Below are 25,861 nucleotides of genomic sequence, written 5' to 3' on the forward strand. Positions count from 1 at the left end.
TTCCAGGAAATCATATTCACATATAAAGAGTATCTGTCATACACCTGTCCTAGACTAAGTTTTCAAAAGAGAACTATTTAATTCCCGAGACACTGCATCATCTCCCTCATGGTTTTGGCCTTAGATTACACTTACATTAACTACCATTCACAACTGTATTTGCTATAAATTATCCATCCATATCCTGTTGCTTGTAAATGAAACAAGAATTCAGCTATCTGCACATAATCATCAACAGGTGAAGTGGTGTTGTGTTCTGACATTATATCTTAATGGGAAGCACTGTAGAAAGCATGTTAGCGGCTTGGCGATTTCCCTGCTGTGTAATGGAAGCATTGTCGGATAGATGTGAGCCGAGGGGTATCATTTACGCTGTGGTTAGAAACCAGGACAGTTGAACCCATGGGGTATATTCCACTTTGTTGTCCTGTTGTCCACTGAAGTCTATGGAACTGAATTACATTGTTTATGTAGCTTTTACCCAGAGCCCTAGAGGTGCCAGCTGACCATCAGCTGTGTTTGCTGCTTTATTTTCCTCTCACCTGCGACTCAATTTCCAGGAAAAAAGGTTGCACAACACTAATATTTCTTGTCTTCTTGTTGCTCATTGTCTTTTGCAGTTAAGCAACAACACAATACCCTCTTATTTTCAGAGTAAACACTCTCTCAGTGATAAGAATTCTAATCTTTATCTCTGCGATTATTTCCCCAAACAAAGTCAATTCCACTTGTCTTCTAATCACAGCACACTTTCAGCCCATCATTCAATCATTCCAGGATAATTCTATTTCAAAGTGCCACTATTATGCTTTTTCGGATATTATCTTTCATGTAGTGTGTAATATAGCTGTTTCTGCATGTAAAAGGTCTGCAAAGTTTCAAAGATCATAGTGTATGACAAATAAAGTTATTGTCTTCTAAATGAAAGAGTAATTCTGAACTGCCTGAAACGAATCGTCAGTAATACCAGTCTTACTGGAAAGTCTTTCTGACCAGTCTTACTAAAATTCAGATTTGGTTTCCGACACGCGCTGTAAACGGTAGACCAGTCACATCAGACTGGGCCATCTGACCAATCAGAGCAGAGTAGACCAGTCACATCAGACTTGGTCATCTAACCAATCAGAGCAGAGTAGACCAATCACAACAGACTGGGCCATCTGACCAATCAGAGCAGAGTAGACCAATCACAACAGACTGGGTCATCTGACCAATCAGAGCAGAGTAGACCAATCACATCAGACTGAGTAATCTGACCAATCAGAGCAGAGTAGACCAATCATAACAGACTGGGTCATCTGACCAATCAGAGCAGAGTAGACCAATCACATCAGACTGGGCCATCTGACCAATCAGAGCAGAGTAGACCAGTCACATCAGACTTGGTCATCTAACCAATCCGAGCAGAGTAGACCAATCACAACAGACTGGGTCATCTGACCAATCAGAGCAGAGTAGACCAATCACAACAGACTGGGTCATCTGACCAATCAGAGCAGAGTAGACCAATCACATCAGACTGAGTAATCTGACCAGCAGCCAGCAGCCATATCTCCCTGTAGCCCAAGACTGGTTGCCCACTGAAGCTAAGCAGGGCTGAGCCTGGTCAGTACCTGGATGGGAGACCTCCTGAGAAAACCAGGTTGCTGCTGGAAGAGGTGTTAGTGAGGCCAGCAGGGGGTGCTCACCCTGTGGTCTGTGTGGGTCCTAACGCCCCAGTGTAGTGACGGGGACACTATACTGTCAAAGAGTACCGTCCTTCGGATGAGACGTTAAACCGAGGTCCTGACTCTCTGTGGTCATTAAAAATCCCATGGCATTTCTCGTAAAGAGTAGGGGTGTAACCCCGGTGTCATGGCCACACACTATTGGCCCTTACCAATCATGGCCTCCTAATAATCCCCTTACATTGAATTGGCTCTATCACTCTCTCTCCTCTCTCCACCTATATCCGGTGTGTGGTGAGCGCACTGGCGCCGTTGTACTGTGGCTGCCGTCGCATCATCCAAGTGGATGCTGCACACTGGTGGTGGTTGAGGAGAGATCCCCTGACATGATTGTAAAGCGCTTTGGGTGTACAGTAGTACATATGAAAGCGCTATATAAATGCCCGATTCTATTCTATTCTATTCTATTCTGACCAATCAGAGCAGAGTAGACCAATCACAACAGACTGGGTCATCTGACCAATCAGAGCAGAGTAGACCAATCACAACAGACTGGACCATCTGACCAATCAGAGCAGAGTAGACCAATCACAACAGACTGGGTCATCTGACCAGTAGACCAATCACAACAGACTGGGTCATCTGACCAATCAGAGCAGAGTAGACCAATCACAACAGACTGGGTCATCTGACCAATCAGAACAGAGTAGACCAATCACAACAGACTGGATCATCTGACCAATCAGAGCAGAGTAGACCAGTCACAACAGACTGGGTCATCTGACCAATCAGAGCAGAGTAGACCAATCACAACAGACTGGGTCATCTGACCAATCAGAGCAGAGTAAACCAATCACAACATGGGTTTCAGGAACCTTTAAACAGCATAATAGGGGTACTTTAAGATGTTTTTATTGTTTAAAATAATTTGTAAGCCTAATGTATGGTGCTACCTTTGTCAATGATGCCTTTGTCGTCATTTGTTACATTTAGCCGACAGAAATGGTGGAAAATCATTGATCTTTCTAGCCATGCCTCATGGGACTGAATCTGTGAGGGAATGTTCAATACAAGTTAAACTCTGTCAATGGCATTTGTGACACAATGTCATTTAGTTTTAAAAGACACTTTACAGTAATACCCTTACAGTGGAAGTCCACACTGTATAACAACATTATGTGTGCTAACATGAGACTTGATTGTTAACTTTGCCTGTGTAAAGTTACATTCAATCTTCTAACACCTGTCAAAGATGGTAAACCCAATAACATTTGTGTGATATGTATAAGGGACATGATGAAACTATCCACACAAGTATTGTACATATAGATAAATCCACCCACACTGGAAACACAAAACCAAGAATTCACGAGGTTAACCTGTTTTGCTCCCGGAACATTCCCTGTAGCCCTGCTGATTTATCCGTGGAATTGTTATCGATTATTGAGGAATTTAGCATTGTCTATCAAATTCTACCATGTGACGAAATTCCATGAAGATGAGAAACTAAATACTGGATTGTTGTAGGTGTGGTCGGAGAGCTTAAAGTAGAACCAAACGGTGATGCAGAGTGCCTGAAAATAGCTTTTGACTTCACTTTTTGGGTTGAAACTTCCCCTCCCAACTAGCCAGCTGTAATACCAAGCAATATAAAGTCTCATACAAAGTAGTCAATGCAATCTATACACCATATTCCAACCGCTGGTTACTAAAATACACTTTCTGTTATAACTAGGGTTTTCATAAGGGGTTTTTATAAGTCCTATGATGAACACACTGAAATAAAAGTTATTCACTCACTCAAGTATTGCACTCAACTGCAGCTCCCAAATCACATAGCTATTTTTATTTGACTCATTGATCACAATGTCAAGTTTAACGTCAGTGACATCCAACTTTATTGGTTGTCATGTGTCTCATGAGCAAATGTCCTTCTAGCGCCATGTTGTATATGAGAGCTACAGCAGGGGAAGATTTTCAGTGAATAATAATTCAAATTCTGTCTTTTGAGGCTCGAGAAAAGTGGGAATAAATAGCGCAAAAACATAGACACATTTTAAAAGACTTTACATTCGTTCTATGGAAAAGTTTGGTGACACTTTACAATAAGGTCCCATTAGTCAATGTTAGTTAAAGTACAACTGTTCATTGTTACTTCATGTTAGCTCAGGTCATGTTAGCTCAACTTTTAATTTTGGGTCAATATCTCATTATTCCTCCTGAGATACATAGCCGTTTTATGACACACAAAATAAAACATTAATAAGTAAAAAGCCAAACTATCTACGGTGTCTGACCATGTTGAATATCGATTCCAAATGGAGAGAGTGAGAGAATGGATTGGCAGTGGAGGCAATGAAGGCCCAGGGCTTATTCACACCGTCTAAATAAAGCAGGGTAATCAGGAGCTGGAAATAGGATTGTGGGATGTGGTGATTATCTGTCTGTCGCATGTTACGCTCTCACAAGAACCAGTGGCACTATTTATTTCCACACAGCTTTGCAGTGTATGCATCTACAGGGTGTTGCTGAAGGCAGCCCTGCGGACAGACAGACAGACGCTAATCGAGTTTGCAATGCTGTCATTGGCCGCTGATGCCGATGAAAGCCGGGTCACGGCTAGGAGTTGCGCTCGGGAGTCAATAGGCAAGAGTGACGATCACGCAAATGGGATTAATCTATATGTGCGACTGTTTTGACCAGGTCATGTCTAAGGTCGTCTCACAGGGATTTCAGTGGCACTACAGGTAATGGTCTCATTCGTTTAGGATTATTTGCTGATGATTCCATAAAGTCAGTATTTCATGGATACAAATCAGTCACTTATTTGCTGGCTTATCCCATGTTCTAACTGATATAGAATTACAGGAGTTGAGAGTTGAATATGTCCAACTTCCAGTGGTTATTTACAAGTTTGGAACGTAGAATTAGACAGCAGCTCTTGATGTAATCCATCGACAGCATGACAGCTCACTAGTTTCTGGAAAAGTGTCACACCAGATTGTGGATTGCATGTGTTGACATGAATACACCTGTGCTAACAGACTCTGAATGAGGGAAAGAACCTCTGATTGAAATCGTGGTGGACGTTCACAGTGTCCCTCATCGGGAAGCTTTCATTCACATCTGTCGTCCAGATCAGAGTGAAACTCATTATCTAGCTGTTATCAGGGCTCAGATCAAACCCATGGCGACAGACGTGTGCCGTATGATGAGGAAGAGGGGAGAGGTGCAGTGCACTGTGGGAAACCAGGCTAATCTCCATTCGTCAGCATCAAAATGAAGCCTTCTGCTCTCAGTGTCAATGTTATATGACAAGCATCATGAGAACAGATGCTGTATGCTTTGAAATGTCCGTTCTTTTTAGTGAATCAGATTGTTTGGACTTCACGATTTGAGTCCCTGCGTAACATTAGCTATGTTTCAAATCAAAGTTGCGAATTTAACTTATGCACAAAATGTATTGCATAAAACATTTGGGAATAAAGCGGCATTTCCATCGCATGTGTTCAAGAGAACATAATCATCACTTCCTGGGAAAATGGAGGTGGCTTTTTCCCTCCACCGTAAATGAGTTGCGTCTCAGACGAAACACAATAACCGCTGTCACGTTCTCTTGCGTTCGGATGCTGGTGTTTGGGAACGCAATCGTGTGAGTCCCTTCTGGGAGGGAATTAAACCAAATCATTCTGATGACAGACTTTGACTTTGACCAACATTTGAGACGCTGTGATGCGATTGGTCCGCTGGTTAATCCAGTTATCCAATCACAACCTCTGTTGAGGCAAAGTCCGGCAAGTTTTTTGTTGTGCATCGAGGGATTCATTCGGTAAATGTGTTTCCATCGTAGCTTGAGGCGGAATAACGTATCGGCCTCAATTGAGCGAATACATTTTTTATTCACATTTTTAGGTAACGCCCACTTTTCATGATCCAATCAAGTTTCGTCCTACATTTTTTTAGAATATGCTTTTACTTGGCTATACATCTGATTTCTGAAGTAAAACAGGTTGCAGACAGCATTTCACCTTGATTCTAAGGTTGTTTGTTTTGCTGGGAGTGTGCCATGCTGACCACAGCACATAAGACAGACCAAAAGCCCTGAATGCGCACTAACAAGAAACCTTCCTCCTCGTGTGCTCAGTTTTCTCAGTGAAGTAGTGTTCAGTGTCCCTGTGTGCATAGTGGAACATATGTGTGATTTCTGTTTGTATTGTATCGCACTTTTGTGGAAAGATTTGTTTTATATAGACTTAACTTGCAGGATCACGATTCATTGCATTGTGAGTGATGTCCATAAGCGGATGCAAATGATTCTGAGCCGGAATGCGTCTAGAATCTCATGCACAGAGTCTTTCTTTTCATGTCTCCCCAGCATTCAGCCTATTGTTGAGCTGCCTGTTTATAAAGAGAGAGAGCGAGCGAGCGAGACCCATGTTGCCATGACTGTTGCCAACGTAGAGTCCATCTTAGTGTGTTTCCCAGTTAAATCAACAGATCAACAAGAAATACTGCCGGCATGGTTTCATTTTGGATGATATTTTCTGCCTTTTTGGTAGGTGAATTTTTTTTTTTTAATGCTCATTTACACTTTTTATACACGTCTACAATTAGACTTTGGTTCTTTTAAGATGCTTGTTTTATGCTCTTGATTTAATTAGTTAGTTTTAGATTATTTGTTTTATTTAGAAAGTCTACTATTTAAGGAAATTTAGGTTTTTGTACAACATATGTTCTTAACATTGCTTTAACTCATCAGAATTTGAGCAATTTTCAACTTTTTTTAAGGGTAGGGTTAGGGTTAGGTTAACTCATTTTTTTAAGTTAGTTTAATGCAATTTAAGTTGAAGTTGAAGTTAAACATTCAAGTTGATTGTACCTAAAAATTTAAATTTAAATTTACAGTGAAATGAGACTAGTATAACCTTTTACCTTTTCTGCTTTTCTTTTTTTATTTCTGAACAATTACAGATACTGCAGAATAAATGTGTGCATTAGTTTCAGCAGGGTTTCCCAAAATGGGTGTTTGAAGAACATGAACTCCAACTTCTATGTATAGTCAGTATATTCAGTCAGTATATATTTTTTTATTACACGTTAAGCATTAAAAATCAATAACTTATTCATTTTAATAACTTATTTTGGACAGTAAAAAAAAAGTAATTAAAAATTAAATTAAATTAAATTAAATTAAAAAGTTTTCCCTATGTAGGTAGGGTAATTTGTTCAGGTAAATTAGGTAAATGTTTCACAGATGAACTTATGGAGCAAATTACCGCTCTTACTTAAGTCTTCTGAGAAAATCTCTATGAAAGAAGACTAGGGGTGTGGTTTTAAGTTTTTAATGTCCTTCCAAGTTTGAAATGCAGATAAATGTCAAAATAACGGTAATACATTACACTAGAGTTGTGTGGGGTGGGGGTAAATTGAGCGTGATCTGCTATGACGTCACAATCATGTTGCATCGTGGTCTATAGATCTGCCTGAAGTGTACATGTTAAGTAGACTCTGTCAAAATCGAGGGGTCGAGGGTCTGTCGAAATAAACTTCCCTCGCCCACTTGACAAAGTTGAACGAACTTCAAAATGGCGGCCGGGATTCCCCCGAGGGGAAGTTCCCGAGTGTATACTAAAAGTGGAGTTAAACGCAGTCTTGGTGATTTTAGTGATGCCCTCATCCTGAGCACATGACCTGTGGTAATCCCAACATCCATAGACATCACTTTAGTAATAACTACATATGACCTATTTGAATCCTTAAATTAAATGGCAAACGTCCCCTGTTAATAATGGTTACTCCAGTGTCCTTTGAAAAACGATTCCATCTGGTTTGTGCTTTTAAATCTTTATTCTATTGTGGTATATGTTTTAAAAGTATATGAGTTTTTGCTATGAGCTCATGTTGTGACGTTGTGCTCACTCAGCAACATTTAGAGAAATATTAATAAAGGAAAGCAAAAATGACCTGGCAGCAAACATCTGGGTATAGAACAACATTATCCAAATCCTCTTCTTTAAAAGCAGCCAAAGAGCTCTCATTAACTCCAAGGCTATCTCTAAGCTAAAGCATTTGGAAGTGTAAATGTTATGGCGGGAATATGGCACTTTTTCCTTTGGCCTTTGATTGAGTTGTTCGGGGTTTGTCCTTGGAATGGTTTTGGGTTTTTCCTGTTTGACTTGACCTCTCACATTGTGCTGAAGGCACAAACAAATCAGCTGCTTCCTCCCGTTGAAGTTTTGTCATCCGTTTAAAGCAGTTAAAGGACAGCTGGTTTCAGTACTGCTTGAGGTATAACTGTGCACTGCACAATATTCCTTTCACCTGCCAAGAGTGTGAATGGCAGAGAATTTCTTCTGATCGAATCACACTGTCACATGGTCTTCCATTCTGTGTTTACTGTATATAAAGTGTAGATTGTTGAAGGGAAATGATCCCTGTTGACAGCCAGCTATAGCTTCAGAGAGAGATGCCCAAAATTAGATGAAAGTAAAAGGATTCTTTGCATTTAGATTCCTGGAAAAATACAGAAACCGTGTCAGCTTCGCTGTGTGAATCTGGGTCGCATTTGGCAAGGACGAGCAGACTGGTGCACTACATACAGAACCAGCCGAGTACGAGAGTCCTTTGCTGCAGCTGCAGAGCAAGTACAGGACTTGCTACTGCCAATACATACACGTAAGCCAATACAGCAAGACATGCTGTTGCTATACAATATAACATACATGAATTACCCGTAGCAGATCTAGACAGGTGGAGCTGGGGAAGGTGGAGGGTTTCTGAAAGCGCTGCACTGCTGTAGCAAATGCTGACCAAGTATTTGAAGGTTGAGCAGCGAGCTCATTGGCTACTGAGACAGCAGGAACCAATCAGCTGTGCTCTACAGAGAATGATGTGATTGCAAGCAGATTGAGTTAAGGACCTGTCAGTCTGCGCTATCTAGAGTTTCATGACAGAGCTTTGTATTTCAACATGACCAACATGTTGGCAGGAACCCAAAATCTGCTGTTTATGAACTTCAGGGTGTAATATTCTAAACTGCAATAGAGAAATTATTTGATGTTTTGGTCTATTCATTTGTCGAGGCTTGGTTAGCTGTTCAAATTAGTTGGGTTGAGTGGAGCTATTCTTCTGCTGCCACATGAAGTCAATGTAAAACACTGTTCGCAACTCATTTGATTTCCAAATGACAATAATATGTTGGGCAGAGCTTGAGTTTATCCATTGGGAATAGAGTGCATTCGTGCCCGCCCAAGTATTTTTTTTACCATTCTTTGTTCCCATAAAGATTTTTTTTTTAATCATTAAAGGCAAGTATTTTAAAATCAGACAATGGGCCAAGACTGTGTACTTAACGGCTTCGATCTGGGAAAGAACTATGATCCTTTAAAGCATTGTAAATAACATCATAAACTTAAAAACAATAGAGAAATATAAAAGTGTTGATTTAAAGATGGTGATTATACATTTAGAAACAAAATATTTTACATTTATTGCAAAATATGAAATATACACATATTTAAAGTCCCCGTTTTTTCATGAAAATACATTTCTTCATTCCTTAAAATATCTTGTATATAGAATACAAGTATATAGAATGTAACTCGACACCCTTGCCTCATTTAGTATACGCGACTCTATGAATATGCAAATGTGCCCCGCCTCCACTCACTCACACAGCTCAGATATCCACTCGTTGACAATCTCACGTTGATCTGATTGGTTACAAGGTAGTTTGTGACGTCAGAAACACCAGCGATTTCAAAGCGTGTTTTTGAGACTGTCTTTGGTTCACTGCAGTTTTAAGGAGAAAATACTCAGCAATGGTGTCGACTTATGAATTTACACATGATTTGTCTAAAGCATATTAAAAACACCACATGGACATCTGTAGTTTTTCTGTAAAGGTGTGTAAAAGGACTTTAAGTACTTTGAGAATGTAGGCAAACGGCGTTATTTACGTCATTGGCTTCATGGAAGTGGGCGGAGCTAAAGCGTTTTGGTGTGATTAGCTTGTCATGATTCTCTGATTGGTCAAAATGAATGGGATTTTTACTTCCAGAACCCGACTGTCTCATTCTGTTGATTCCATTGTTAAAAGTGGACATTATATATCGATACATTGTTACATTATGTGATTATGATGATGAACTACTTTAGTTGGAATAATGAGCACTGATTCATTTAAAACAGTATACGGCCAGGAACATGCATTATAAAGTAAATGTGATAAATACAGATTTAATGTTGACTTAATTTAACCTTGGTTTGCTTTGTTCAGGTAGGCAGTGCTATAGGGTTCAACTGCGTCAAGAATGAGGTTAATGATTCTGGTGGGGTTTTTTGCAGTTCTGATCAAACATTGCTGAACTTTGACTTGCATAAATTCTGTGTCATCACAATTTCTTGAGAGAGTTATCGAGTGCACTTACACAACAGCTTCATGAGCAAATGGCTAGAAGAAACTGACTGCTCTCACCTATCAGACAGGAGACCCATATAATTGGTTCTGATGCTAAGCTCATTTTCAGATCAAAAGCCCTCCGGGATGAGATGACTTTGCTGGGATGTGCTGCTGAAGTCGGCAGTAGTGAGGAATGTTACTCCCTGTGCGGTGGCTTCCGTTCTTATTTATTTTTTTCCCAAATGAACTTTGAGGAGGTCTCAGGCCATAATTAAGGGGGAGTAAGCATCTAATGAAGGAATGTTGGACCAGTGGTTGCTGTTTTATTGTGTAGTCTAGAGAATCGAGACATCGTCGACCATGCTGAAATACACGGCACCTTGGCAGGTTCTCTGCCTCACTTTGGAAAAGAGCCACAAGGTAAGACATTATTATTTCAGAGCTTAACATGGATTTTGAGCTGTCCTTCCAGGACTTTGTGCTCTTTGAAGATTATTTTGAGGTGCACGAATCAGCTGAGGGTTGTTGTTGAGAAGGATTGCAACTGTATAGTGATAGTCAAATTATTTTACATCAAATAAGTAAGATGTAAGGACAAAAAGGAGCAAGAAACACTATTTATACACTTTTACAGCAGAAGAAAAAATAATAATAAACTTTGACATTTCTGTCTAGTATCTTTTTGTCAACTGTACAGCTTTGCCAATAACAATTTTTGGTAACACTTTATTTCCCTTTCCCACTTTAGACATTCTACTAATTGACCCTAACCCATGTCAACTAACTCTAATTAAACCATTAGTAGACTGTCTGCTAATAGTTATTTAAACTTAACTTAAAATCTTTACGTAACTTTGCAAGTGTCAACTTATTATTGACATATACTTTTATTGACTTGTAGTTTTAAATTAATTACAGTTAGTAGTTGCAAAGTTACTTATAGTTAGTAGAATGTCTAAAGTGAACCATCGAAATAAAGTGTTACCACAGTTTTTTGATGTATTCTTGCTGGTTAACTAAGCTTGGTCAACAAAGCAAGCATGACATGGTGTTCATTGAGTGTCACTCTTGTCTATTTTAGTTGGCATCATAAAAACATTTAGACATATAATTAAGTTGAAAGTGTAGCCTAGCTGTTTCTTTTTCTGGAGAACCTCTCCCTAACACAAAGCAGGGTTTACCACAGTACAGTACAACGCTGCCTGCAACCTGGATGCTAATTTTAGAGTAGAAGATGTGCTCTATTTCTCTTCTCCCGCTGGACTTGGAAAGCAGGTTAACCAAGAGTTTGATGGCCATGCTGGAAAAGCCATGTTAGAGGTTCTCTTTAAGACGAGCTTTATTGAGTTGTGTATGAAAAGTAATATTTGATAACATCATTGACACTGTTATTGAACTGAACTGAATCAACACTGAACCGAATTGAGCTGGATAATGACACTATTGTCTTCTGTAGAGCTGCTTTACAGCTGAATAGAAATTTTCTTAATTGATGAACTTTGCAACTTTGACTACGTGTGCATGTGCAACAGTAATGCGATTGTTTCCAATAATCAGAGTAAGGACTCAATTGCAGTATATGATCATGACTCAAGTAAACATTTAACAAGTCATTGTTTAACTCTAATGAGAGTTCGTTGACATGTAGGTGCAAAGTTACCTATAGAATGTCTAAAGTGGACCATCGAAATAAAGTGTTACCCTATTAGAGCTGCTTTATGAAAAAATAAAGGCATTGGCTGGTCTTTTTTTTGGGGGGGGGGGGGGGGGGGGGGGGGGTTGTTATCATGGCCATTGAATGGATTAACAAAGTTTGTTAAAGTCTAGAAGATTTTAGAATGCGGTTAGTATTTCTGCCCAGTCACTATTAGGCTGGTTGTAAGTCAATTATGCTCCTTTGACCTTTATACCATGATGTCTCGAGGTGTGTAAGTGTCAGTGTACTCACAGCCCCTCAGTAATGCACATAAGCCTTTAAGCCACTGTAATTCAGTTTTCACTAACTGGGGTTGGTGCCATTTTTAATGGCTCTTAAGCCAGGTTAAGTTGAAACAGGTTGTGTTCCAACCAGCTCTAGTAGTTATAAGTACTAAGGCTAATTGAAATAGTTCTACAATGACTTTTAGCCTTTTATAGTAGGAAATGCATTCACAAAACAACATTTTGATTGGGCTTCTGGGACAAGGCCATCCTTGTTTCCGTGTGTTTAGGGTGTTGATGTTTCCCATTTTTCCCCGGCTGACAACATCCAGATGAGCCTCTTCTACATGTCTTCCCGTAGATTAGAGGTCATATTTTAGGCAGGGCGGTGACAGGGTGTTAAGCACAATGTCCTGCGTTTATTCTCTTCTTCACCTCCTTGTCTCTAAATGTGTTGTCTTTGTTTTTCAAACCATCTCCTCTAAAAGCTGACTTAATTTCTTTCTTTCTCAAAGAGGTTTTTGATGTATTAGCATGTTCTTCCACAAACACGACTTTAATTATTTTAGAAGTGAAGACAGTCGGCAGTATTTGCCGAAGCATAAAGTGTTCATAAACCTCAGCTGCTTTCTCTCTTTCTCTCTCTCTCTCTCTCTGTGAGTTCTGCAAGTGTGTCTCTCTTCAAACATGAAAATATGTGCGTGGAACACAAAAGGAGAAATTTTGAAGACTGTGCTTGTTGCTCTTTTTCAAGCATCTGGGGACTCAGGGCCCTATTTTAAGGATCTAAGCACATGGTCTAAAGGACACAGTGCAAGTGCACTTACAGTAGGTCATGTCCGAATCCACTTTTGCTAGTTTAATAATGGGAAAAATGGTCGGCGCTCCCGGCGCATGGTCTAAAAGGGTCGTCCCTATTCTCTTAATGATTAATGGGTGTGTTTTGGGCGTAACGTGTTATAAACCAATCAGAGTCTCATCTCCCATTCCCTTTAAAAGCCAGTTGCGCTCACGTCATGACGGATTCGCTATTTACATGGCAAAATTTGTGAGCGGAAAAACTGAACGCTTCTCTTGCGAGGAAACGGATCTGCTCGTGTGCAAGGTTAAAGCGCAAGCAGACCATCTACGGGATAAAGTGTGGACGCACATTACCAATGCGCCCTTTAAATAACAAAAATATATATTACGCCATTGACTTTAGACCAGGTTTCAGTTGGTCAATGGCGCAGTCTATTTCTGTTGCCTCAAAATAGCAACGCACCAAATGCACCTGAACACACCTGATTTTCAGACCAGCAGCCCATGGGCGCAAATGCATTTGCTATTTAAACAACGTGGCGCAGGACATGAAAATGATAACTACGTCGGGCTGAAACTAGCAAAACACACTTGTCGCGCCTGACGCTGCATTGCACCAGGTGTATAATAGGGCCCTGAAGCTTTCTAGTTCTATTATGATTCTATTGTCAGTCTCAGTCGCCGTGACGCGTTTAGTGGACTTACTGATTGATTTGGCTTCATTTCTACAGTCCCCTATTCTTCCTTTAAAAGCCACAATGTATTTCTCTCTCACTGTGTAAACTGCCTTTTGAGAATGATTTAAAATGACATCTTCTTGCTTGGTCTTCAAGCTATAAATAGGTAATAATTCCTAGTATGTGTGTGTGGTTTGAATTGCTTAGGTTTGAGTTTGGGATGATTATATTCATTTAATAGTACTTTATTAGGCTCACTCAAGTGTTATATCTGAAGAGATGCCTTTCATCTGACAGCTGCTTGGCACACCTGGAACACATGACCTCCATTTGGCCATCTTTGCTAGTTGGCACTATGTTATGCGTGGTATTTTTCAAGCATGGCCAGTATTGGCAAGTAATAAAAAGCATTTCATTTAATAGTAGAGTGACAACAGATTTTTCAATATCTTCTAGTTTTTCCAGTAACAAGCTGTATTCAACAATTAGCTTTTATAGTGTGACAAAAGACTACATTGCTTAATTTTGTCACAGTGTTAAAGGAAATTACAGCATCTTGTTTTAATTATATATCTCATACTTTTATTCTGGTATTTAAATTAGGTTTTTGAGTTTTAGTTCTTCCTAAATAATATGGAAGCCCATTTCAACCACATGAGAAAAAATATGATTTGGTCAATCAAAATTATAACATAAATATACATAATTATAACATCAGAAATTTCAATTATGTTTTATATCATAATTTCAATTTAGTATTTCACAATTTCAACTTTTTATGTCAATTTCGACTTCAATTTCATAAATTAAAAGAAAAATTCTGTGACTTAGTATATAATAATTTCAAATTATGTCATAATTATCTGTTTTATCTCATAATTTCGAATTTTTGTCAATTTCAAGTTTGCATCTAATAAAAGTGACTTAGTTTATCATAATTTCAACTTTTATGTCATAAAATCAGTTTTATCTCATAATTTGTTTCTCATTATTTCAACGTTTGTCAGTTTCGACTTTGTATACTTAGTAAATCATAATTCCGAGCTTTTATGTCATGATTTCAACTTTTCATCTAATATGATATAGCCTGGTATAATGATTTTTATATCATAAGTTCAATTTAGTTCAATTTAGTCACAATTTAAACTTTTTTATATAAATTTCAACGTCCATTTCATAAATTTGACAGTATATCCTAATTTCAACTGTCATAATGATCTGTGTTATCACATAATTTATTATCGCATAATTTAGACTTTTTGACTTTTGTCAATTTTGACCTTTTATGTCATAATTTCACCTTTTAATCTGACAAATATGATTTTAGTATCTCATATTTGACTTTTATGTAAATGACAAATATGATGACATCATTATGACTTAATTTCATAATTTCAACCTTTTATGACATAATTTCATCTTTTTATGTAATCATTATGACTTTTTATGGGATTCCACATGTAAAGCACTTTCTCGAAAAGGAAGCTTGACTACAGCTAAAATACACCAATAAACATTATCAGATCTGATAATATATTATCAGAAGCCTGTAAGATAATAAAGCACAGTCTGACAGTAGCCTCCCCAGCACTGCTTTATTATTATTCCTGATACACAGTGACACACAGATTGTGGGCGGAAGGATCTCTCTAGCAGAGGATGACACACCCCATCCCACTGCTGTCAACATCCTCCATTAAAACACACTGCCTTCAAACTCCAGAGAAGGAGAAGGAGAAGTTTCCAACAACCCACAACTTCACTCATTTGGGCACCAACAACATTTTTAAACCTTTTTCAAAGTGTTTGGAGGATATGTGAGGGATATTTAGGACAAGCATTTGAAACAGCAGTAGCAACACTCTAAGCAGTCTTAGTCAGTCTATCATGTGAAGTGTTGGTTGACATGAAGGTTATACTGCGGTCTTTGTGTATCTCAGTAAAGACGCGAGTGTGTGGTGTTATTATTAGCACAAAGACTCTTTAACAGCCTTGTATGACTGAGTGGCTTTCAGTTCTCACAGCGATCTTGCCTGGATCTCTTCTGCTCTTATCTGTAATTCTATTGTGGTCCCATTTATAAAAGATACTTGTTGTCGCAAGGACATTATGGTCTTACCACAGCAAAATCTCGTCAGGGACGTACTGTACCAACTTCTATTTTGAGGTTTCAATGAAAACAATATCTAGACATCTATTTAATCATCTAACCAATTTCACAATGTGTACTTCATGACCTGATTAGATGGGGTTCAATTATGGGATGGGATACAAATATTACACCATAGCTTTTGTGAGGAAATTCCTGAAAAGAGTACTGAATAGAGCCTGATTAGATGAACACAAATCACATTGTAGTTATTCAAACTGTTTATGGGACCGGTCGGTTTCTGTGAATGGGTTAGCTGATAGTATCAGTATTGTCATAATTGGTACTATAGAGCAATGCCGTAACCACTATTTATAAAACGGTTAGTTCCAGTCCTTGATTCTGATTGGTCAATAGCTGTGTTTTATCACGGCTATGACCGCTTCACCAAACGGTTCTATGTGTCACTACACAACACCCTTAGCAACCACTCTTAGCAACGTAAACATATGATCTCATTGATATTGTTCATTGAAGCTCATATAGTAGATTATTGTGAGAGATCGCGTAAGCGAGTGTACCTGCATTTACAGTAGATATAGCATTTTCCTTCAGGTCAGTCCTATATTCATATTATTACATGGCTTGGTTGAATTCTAATGTAGAATTCAACTACGGTGTGTTATTTCTTGATAACAGAACACACCGTTGCCATATGGACGGTTGCCATAAAAACAGATCGTTGCTATGGACGCAGGATTCTAACCGTAGAGACGGAACGGACTATTTTCTTTAGCGGAAGCAATACAATCGTTTTTAAATCAATAAACTAAACAATATTTGTGTCAAATTATTGATTTATTTGGTAGGTAGCCATGTAATAAGCGGGATAATGTAGAGCGAGGCGGTTGTTATAGCGAATACAACCCCTTCAGGCTGATTCCTGATCAGCCTGTCGGGGTTGTATTCGCTATAACAACCGCCTCGCTCTACATTATCCCTTACATAAAATATCCGTTTGAATGTCCGCTGCAATATCTTGTCCTTTTAACAGTTAATGGGTTTTCCCGTGCCCTGACACGCTAGTCATTTGTCAGTTGCGTCCAGGTTGTGTCTTCTCCGTGTTCACAGCTTTCAGTCCTTTCAATATAGAAGTCTTCTTTACTGACTCACTCACTCATAAAGACAGTCTTTGCCACCATCTTACGGCGAAATAATATAACTTGTTGCTGTTCACGGTCAGGGACTATTTTTTCCAGCGGAAGGAAGGCATTTAGTGATTTTACTTTTTTTACTTTTTTTACTTTTTTTTTACTTTAATATTAGTATTCTGTGGCAACCGTTTTATAAAAGCAATAAGGTGCTCGAGGCTAGTACTGTATCTAATATTAACAACGCCCTTCAGCTGTGACTTATTCACGATACAGCACAGCCTCTCGTACCTTATTGCTTACATAGCCTATCCACTGTAGACATTGAGGAGGACATAATTGTACTGTGCTGTGTTGAAATTTCACTTGTATCAGCTTCTGAAACTTGTGTGAATGTGTGAACGTATCCAGTGTGAGTAAGAGAATCCAGACCGCATGTTTTGAGTCAGTGGTGAACAGTGTTGCTCACCCAGACGCCCTGCGCCTTTCCTTGTAAGGTGTCTCTAGAGGAGTTACTCCCTCGGCCCGGGTCGGCTCTGACAGAGTGCTTCTTTGTGTGAGGACAGGAGGAGACCACACCCCTCACTTTTAAACCAGACCCCCTCTGCATGACATCACAAGAGTCCTGACTGCAGGACAGACAGAAGAGAGAGAGGCATTGTAGGAGAGCGGACGGAAACGAGTGTTGCGGGGTGAGTGAAGCACACATGAGGAAGAGGGGCGGGGGTGGGAAGAAGTGGGAAGAAGTGGGAAGAAGTCGCCCCGGGACGGGTTTCACTGGGGCTCCTCAAAGCCTTATAGCGTGAGGAAGACTCTTTCTCACATTGCAGATTTGACAACAGTACACTCAGGACTTCTGGTATTTGCTGGGTTTTCGTTTTTCATTTAAAGGAACTCTAATTTCATGGCAGAAGTCTGTTAAGAAAATTGGAAAAGTATGAAAAAGGTAGGAAGCAAATCACTCTTTGGAATTCGGTTTTGGGCTAAATATAGGAGGCCTATAGTTTCATATTTTCATTTTGAGTCTGAGAGAAGTAATGATTAAGAAGTTACACGTTCATAGCTCAGGAGATTTATTTGAGGTCTTTAGTTTCGTTTCATCGATATATCAGCTTTGTGTGAGATGTTTCTCATAAAATCCATAAGGCAAAGTAAAAATGATGATTGTTGAGTAATTTGATTTTGGGATTTGGTCAGACTTCATATTATAGTTGATCTTAACTACTACTGTATGTACTTAATCATTCAATACAGTTTACTTATTAATGTGCATGTCGGTGCATTGTAAGTACATTTAAAGTACTTGCTTTTATTATTACTTAACAAACTGTACTTATACTATTAAGTATAATACTGTAACACATAACAGTAACCACAAAACCCCTGACCCTACCTTTACTCCTAAACCCAACCACACCTCAAACTCATCCGCAATAAATGCATTATCCAGAACAACATGCAGTAAATCTATAATCTTGTGGGTATTTAATGTTAGTAGTAGTTAAGGCCACGTAATATAAAGTATGACCTGACACTTTTTTTTTTTGTCCATAATGAGATCTCTGATATTTGACAGCAGACTTTGGTATCGAAGTAGAATTTGATGAGATATTGTTAAGATCTCTTCTTAAACTCCAAGAAGCACTTGCCTTAAGCAAAATATTTTCATTTTGCGATCCACTGGATCCAATTGAAAAATTATTGTGATTGTTTCATGTTTTGAAGTCCTGCGTTCTCTGCCTGCGCTGGTAGAGTTGATAATCCTATTTCAGGAGTCTTTCATCAGCGGTGTGGTCTGATGGGTCTGTCCTTATGAGCTGCTGAAAGTCACGCTAGACACAGGCATCTTGCATAACTGTTAAACCTGAAGAATTTTTCTGTTCTTTGACTTAATCGGAGGCCCGAAAACATATTTTGAACACTTAAACCACACTGGAAATTTCCTTTCATTATAAAAAAAAAAAAAATGCTGGGTTGTTTCAGCCCATGTTTGGGTCAAATATGGACAAACCCAACCCAATATTACATTAAAATTGTAACCCAACGGTTGGTTTTGTCTATATTTGGGCCAAACATGGGTTGAAACAACCCAGCATTTTTTAGAGTAATCAAAATATTGTTTAAAAGAAGGATTTTTTTAGGTTTTAAATGACTAAATGAACTATTTCTGATTGTCAAACATTGGTAGAACATATCTGATATAATGATCTACACCTGTCTGTACCTCCATTAAATATCGCCTGGAGAACACTTACAAGTCAATGCAAAAATGGCTCAGAAACACTCATACATTCCTAAACATGGCTTAAGTGCCCAAATACTTTTTGGGGCCACTGTATTGAAAGAGAAAGTAGGGCCCAAATGGTGTCTGTCTGACTAAACACTTCCAGATGCTGTGAGGGCAACAACATGCGGAGCGCAACGTAAACAGAGGCACCAATAAACCCGTTTCAGAGTAAGAAGACAAATGTGAGGCACTGTGCCCATGAACACATTAACTTACAAGTTGTATAAATATACAAGGAGTTTATCTCCATCCATCTTGGCCTTTTGTAGGTTTATATACACATTCAAGACCATGCATATACCCCTACACACACACACACAGTTTAATGACGTGAGGCAGGGCTGTGTATCCTTCATCACTTCTATTAGACCGCCGGAGCCTGGAAGACAGCTGAACTATGCCGGGAATGTCAGAGGGGGTTTAGAGGAACATCCGTGGAGAGCGTCTGTTCCTCAGAGGACACACTGATGTCCCTTCACTTCTGACTGCTCACGGCCACTGACTCCGGGGAATACAGATTTAATGCACAGCCACTGCAAAGACAGCTGAGGATGGCTTATGGTTATTGAAAAGAAAAAATGAGGGTTGCTCTTTCACTGTTCAAGAGACTTCATGGATTTCTTAGTTATGTTTCTTTAACGAATCAGCTTGGCCTTGCAAAAAAACAAGTAATAAAAACTCAGTGAGTGTTTTAGCGCAATTTTCTCACGTCATGGGATCACAACACTAAGAGATAGTAAATGAAAGAGAAAATAAGTTGCTCGAGAATATAACTTTCTCTTGAAATTCAAATGAACTTTCTGAAATCAAATCAGCAATGGATAATAAAAAAGGCCCAATCACTTGACTAGTTGAACACCATTTTTTTTATTAGCTCATTATATTTACATCTTGTGTTCACTCAATATCCTCGATTTTCTCTGTATCAGCTTCCTTTTCTGCTTTGTCCTCTTCAGATTCTTCCTTCTTTTCTGCTTGACTATTGGCTTGTGACTTTGTAAACTCTTCTTCTGCTTTCGAGATATTTGCCAAAACATCCTCTGAAAGCCACGAGTCATCGTAGAAATCAGATACGCCTGATGAGGAAGCCGTTGGTGTGGATGTCGCCATCTTTTGTCGCTTTGCTGAACGTTCTTCCAGTTATTTTGCAACAACCTCTTGTCGTTTTCTCATATATTCTTGCTCCTTCTCCAAATCTTGATCGATACCTTCATTGATTTCTTGCCGTAATTCAGTGGAATTAATTGTGCTCATGACTCTTGTGAATACCTTCCTTACGTATTTCTGTGGAACAATAGTTTTATAGGTGAAAAGGCAATATTTTTCTTATTTCCCTTCATATAAAGTTTTAATAAATTTTTGAAGCATAAAGGAAAGATTTTTGATCAATTCTTTTTTTCTAATATTATTGTAAATTTTAGAAGCTATCGATTGCAATTTGTTTCAACTCGATCGCTATTATGGTTGCCGAGAAATTTGCAAAAAACTGATTTTTTCCTGGAATTTCCAGGAAATCCAAAATCTTTTCCTGGATTTTTTTTTTGTGCTTTCCCGAGATTAGACCTTCCTTAACATAATGCCGAAAACCCGAAGTCTCTAGGTGGTCTGGTTGAGGAGTAGATAGAAGTGCAAGATTGGTGCGCACAGACAGAACAGAAATCATGAGTTAACAATCGCAATTTTGTCCGGTGGAAAATTGCGCAAAAAAAATATCAGGGTACGTTTACACAACAATGATGTACTAAAAACAGACAAGTTTTTCCCCTTTGCGTTTTCTGCATACTGGCGACAGCTTTGTCAAAACGATCCCCGTTTACATGGATCCACGAAAACGACAAAAAAACGCTGTATTATTCATGCCAGGCCAGTAGTTGGCGATGTTACTTTGTAAAGAAACACTATAGACTGACGACCGGCGCATGACGTCACTGTTTTCACATATTCGCATTTTTGTTGTTTACATGTCTTTAATAAATCCTGTCCCCGTTAGACAAATCTGGCCTTAAGTCTTTAGAACCTGAAGCTAAAATAGGTGTTTTTCACATAATTTGATTTTTTGACTGTAAAATTCTAAAACAATGTGCTATCCTCATGTGCAAGGTGTCATCTTTTTCAGAAAAAGATAAGCTTTCAACAAATTACAGTTATTGACCATTATTGTGTGTGTTGTAAATAGAATCTAAATAGACAAAAAAAAAAAACGAGAAAAAATTTACTGATTTTTATTTAGAAAAAAAGCAGAAAAAATCATGAACGAAAGAAACTAACATTTTAAAGTTAAAAAATGAACTATAATACATATATACACGTCTTTTTTGTGACATTGGGTTGCACAGTTTTCATGTAGGACACTTTTTTTCATACACGCACGCATACAAATGCACGCATTCATAGGCATGCACACGCACGCATTACATGCTTACATGTCTTTGTCTTTTTCGAATACTTTAGTTGAGAATCAAAGGTTGTGATTCATGTCAAACTCTTTACTGAAGATACGTGCATGGTCACTGTTGTTTTTTACTTGATCTTGGAAGAATTTGATGAGAAATTATTAAGTTCATATTAAAATTACAGTCTTTAGTATCTTGAGAAATCTGAGCACAATTTGAGAAACTGTTGAGATATCTTTTGAGAAGACTTAAGGCAAGCAGGAGTGTTTGATCTCTTATTAGAACTCATTGCTGAGGACTAATTGAGATATTAAAGAGATTGCATTTGTCATTTCTTCATATGTGTGAGAGTTGTTTGGAAGGAAGAGAGGGAAACGCATGTGTTGTGCTCTTAATGCTTGATTGGATGTTCGCCCGCTGTGGGAAGTGCTGAACAGGACACATGAGACGGTGGTAAAAACACGTGGCGCTTCTCATGAAACCTTTTATCCCGGTCAGATTTGACAATTTTCACACAAACAATTTCCAACCACTAGATCATCACTCATTTTGGCATGAGGGAAGGAGTGGCCTCATGCAGACTAGATTAATATTTTACCATGGCTTTGTTTCAGAACTGATGAGTTGATTAAGTGTTTTGTAGTGCTCAACTCAACACTCTGTATGTAAATCTGTCCTAGGCTGTTGGCTTGAGGGAAATTCACATGACTTCCTTGTGTCATTATTTGGTGAGAGTTTGGGCTGGACGCTAGTGAACACACCCTGAAGGGAAGGGTGGTCTGTGTGACTGAAGAAAGGGGTCTTATTGAGCTCATGCCACATTAAAGACACATGTGACACTGCCTGCTACTTAGACCCAGAACAGCTTGAGACAAGAAGGAAGTTATTAACACTGTTTGATCTGAATTAAATCTGCAGATTGACTTAAACAGTTCATATTCTGCTTTTTTAGATCAAGCCCTCTTACATACTTTGGAAAAATCTGGTAATATTAGTTATGTATGTTAATTTGGCACATATATAATTGAATACTTTAATTTAAATCTAATAATTTTTAGATTCATATATTTTATCATATTGTTGTTATGATTAAAATATGAATGTAATAATGATACGCTTTTAAAATGAAGGTTCTTTATTGGAATCAGTGGTTACATGAATCACCTTTAACATCCATGGAATCTTTCCATTGAACAAAAGGTTCTTTAAAGTGGTTTATTAGAAATTCTTCACACTAAGAAAAAAAAATGGTTCTTTTAATAACTATCCATTGAAAGCTTCTTTGGGAAGCCAAAAATGGTTCTTCTGAAGTGGAGTGTAAATTTAAATTGTTTTGAAATATTGTTCCATTAAAGGATTTGCTCAGGGATATTTATTTGCTCATAAAGAAATTTTGGTTAAAAGTGTATTAGAATCCCAGTTCTAATGATGTAATATAGATTTTGTTCCACCCAGTGTTAAAGGAACACGACGCCTTTTTGGGACTTTATCTTATTCACCGTATCCCCCAGAGTTAGATAAGTCCATACATACCATTTTCATCTCCGTGCGTGCCGTAACTCTGTCGCACCCACCGCTAGCCTAGCTTAGCACAAAGACTGGAGGTAAACGGCTCCAGCTAGCATACTGCCTAGAGCCCTGCACGGGGCAAAACATCCAGCCCTAACCGAGACCTGGCCCGTGGTGTTCAAGCCCTAATCCGGCCCCAGCCCGAAAACGTCAGCAATTTTTCAGCCCGAACCCGACCCGAGACCAACATCAATATCACTTTGAGCTCTCTCTGACGCACGCTCTCTGATGCGCGCTGTCTCTGCTAGACCCACACACATACACACACACACGCTACTAGGTACAATTTTATTATAGGCCTCAAACAATAACTACCACCACTGACAATTATGCCCACAAATATTAATACAGACTGTCCATTACAGAGAAGCATAAGCATGCAGTAGAGAATATTATATAGCCAAATGTGATCCAGCAGTAAATAAAGATTTACGGCCTACCTTTTTTTGATGTCAAGTAACTTTACTGAAGAACAACGTTTCAAAGAACTCTTCGCCAACTGGCTAACGTTAAATAAAAATAAAAATATAATAAAGAAAAAAAAATCTGTTGAACTGAGTAGGCTCATTCACTGTTTACTCGCGATCGTTGTGAAGAAAAAGAATAGCACCCACTGTTGAAGGCTTCAGGCTCGGTAATCAAATCAAAACTCTTTCAAAATGCAGCTTTTCCTGAAGTATTGGGAACTTTTAGTAACTCCTTACGCACCAACTTCTCCCTGATGCTCTGCATGGTCAACTGTCACCTTGCATGCACGTCGCGTTACTCGCGTGATCGCATATTGCGTTGCATATTTATAATATTATCAATATAACAATATTTCATACAGTAGGCTGCGCTCTGCACGTATATTATGGGCACGATGAAAGGGGAAAAGCTAAATGAGCCCGAGTCCAACCAAAGTCCAATCTGTAAAAAAATAAAACATTAAAAAAAAATTTATAAAATTGACCCGGCTGCTCCCAATAAGTGACAAAATAATGCCTACATTTTCCTATTTACATGTTGTGATTTGTATAGTCACAGCATGTACAAATAACATGGTCACATATTCTCAGAAGGCGAAGCTCTGCTACTTGGGTGGAGTGATTTGCTCGCAGCGCCTGAGAAGCCCCGTGGTGAGGAGCAGAGTTCGCTCAGAGTTGGAGTAAATCACTCCGCAGAAGTAGCAGTGCTTCGCCTTCTGAGAATATAGTTCCCAGTATGTATACTGTTAGAAGATGGTTGTGTCTCATGTGACCTTGTTATTCGTACACGCTGTGACAAATCACAACATGTAAATAGGAAAATGTTGGCGTTATTTTTCACTTATTGGGAGCAGTATGCTAGCTGGAGCCGTTTACCTCCAGTCTTTGTGCTAAGCTAGGCTAGCGGTGGGTGCGTCAGACAGAGTTACGGCACGCACGGAGATGAGAAAGGTATGTATGGACTTATCCAACTCTGGGGGATACGGTGAATAAGCTGAAGTCCCAAAAAGTCGCCGTGTTCCTTTAAAACAGGAATAGGTTTACTTTATGTGGCCATGGACACACCATCACCTGAAATAGCACACGACTTTGAGCTGAAAATAAAGTTATTTCAAAACAAATTCCTCTTTTCTAGGCTGTAAAAATAACATCTCTATGCTGCTCTCCCACTAGTTTATTATGCTTTTCCATTTATGGCAGGTTATATTACCGTTATTTTCTTTACAGGTCTCTGGCTAGCCTTTTCAGGAACACCAACTTTCAAACAACAGCAAACAACTGAAATTGCTCAGGCATGCACACTCGCCTCTAAAACATAAATGCTGAGCAAAGAAACAGAATTCCTGCAATGGCCTCTGTTTACCAGAGAGTACAGCACTATAACTGTTTGGCTCAGTAAAACTGCACTCTAGACAGGACTTAATAGCAATAACACTTTCATGTTTTAGTATCTTGTATGGATGCAGTGGTTTTGTATGTTGTTAAAGGTTTGCTAAAGTTTGCTCGGGAACTGTTTACTTGCTTTGGTTTGTGGCATCCTGTGGTTTCCAAACTTGGAACCAATATCAGCAGAAGAATTTCAGTTGGAACAGCATACCAAATTTGTAGCCAATATTAAACAAGAAAGCATTCAATAGAAACTTGCATACACTAATAACATTAAAGAAAAATGTAGAACACGTTTTAGCAAGCTTGTCATTCCCCAAAAAATATTTGAAAATTACCTGAGAAAAAAAAGAAAGAAAGCTCTGTCAGATTTTTTCATTTAAAAAGGGCTGTCCCATCTGGTGAATGAGTAGCAATGAAAGCAAAGCTCAGTCCAATAAGTGGTATTTTCCCCTGAGGAGACTTTACTGTGCTTCATTCTCCAAATGCATCTCAACAATCTCCCACAGGGTTACTAGACCACTTATAGGTATCAGTACCAGATCCATGCAATAGAAACCCCCCTGCAATTATTCCTCTGAAAATCAAGAGTGTCTACATAGTCTAGACATTGGTGTTTTCTTTTGGTAAACTAGGATCTATTACCCACTCACACCCATTAGACATAGAGATGGAGGGGCATAAGGAAAACTAGGGCATGCAAAACCTTTCCTTTTATGTTTTTCTTTAGTGTTTTCTTCAAATTAGCCTGTGTTTGTTTCTCATGAGTTGAGCTGAGCATAAGTCATTACAACCTCGCTTATCTTATAATGTTCCTGTAGCTTATGAAAGGTCAAGGGTTTGATTTGCAGGGAAACAGATGTAAGTTGCTTTGGATGAATGCTCTGCCAAATGCATAAATGAAAATCCTTCAAGCAAACAGAAGAAACTGAAACAGAAAATATATTTACTTTATGTTCCATTGCAGGTCAATGGTATTTTCCAAAAAGTTATGCATGAATTCCTATCATCTGATGTGGGTGTGTTAATGGGGATACTAAGGTGAAAGTCCCA

The 25,861-nt window shown here is 38.7% G+C and overlaps 1 protein-coding gene across 5 annotated transcripts in view; it reads left to right on the top strand.

Annotated features, from left to right (window-relative positions):
- palm2akap2 (PALM2 and AKAP2 fusion) overlaps positions 1 to 25,861 on the top strand; it is a 109,684-nt gene that overhangs the window by 69,541 nt on the left and 14,282 nt on the right. Inside the window, exon 1 of one of the 5 annotated variants that reach the window (XM_084401454.1) lies at positions 17,355 to 17,652. The exons of the other annotated variants lie outside the window; for them this stretch is intronic. Within the exon in view, the coding sequence (XP_084257580.1) occupies positions 17,644 to 17,652 (9 nt within the window). The 5' untranslated portion in view covers positions 17,355 to 17,643. Of the gene's footprint in view, positions 1 to 17,354; positions 17,653 to 25,861 lie in introns of those variants that run through there. 5 annotated transcript variants of the gene reach the window in all.

Source organism: Rutilus rutilus (genome assembly GCF_951802725.1).
Source record: "Rutilus rutilus genome assembly, chromosome: 25".
Taxonomy (NCBI): Eukaryota; Metazoa; Chordata; class Actinopteri; order Cypriniformes; family Leuciscidae; genus Rutilus; species Rutilus rutilus.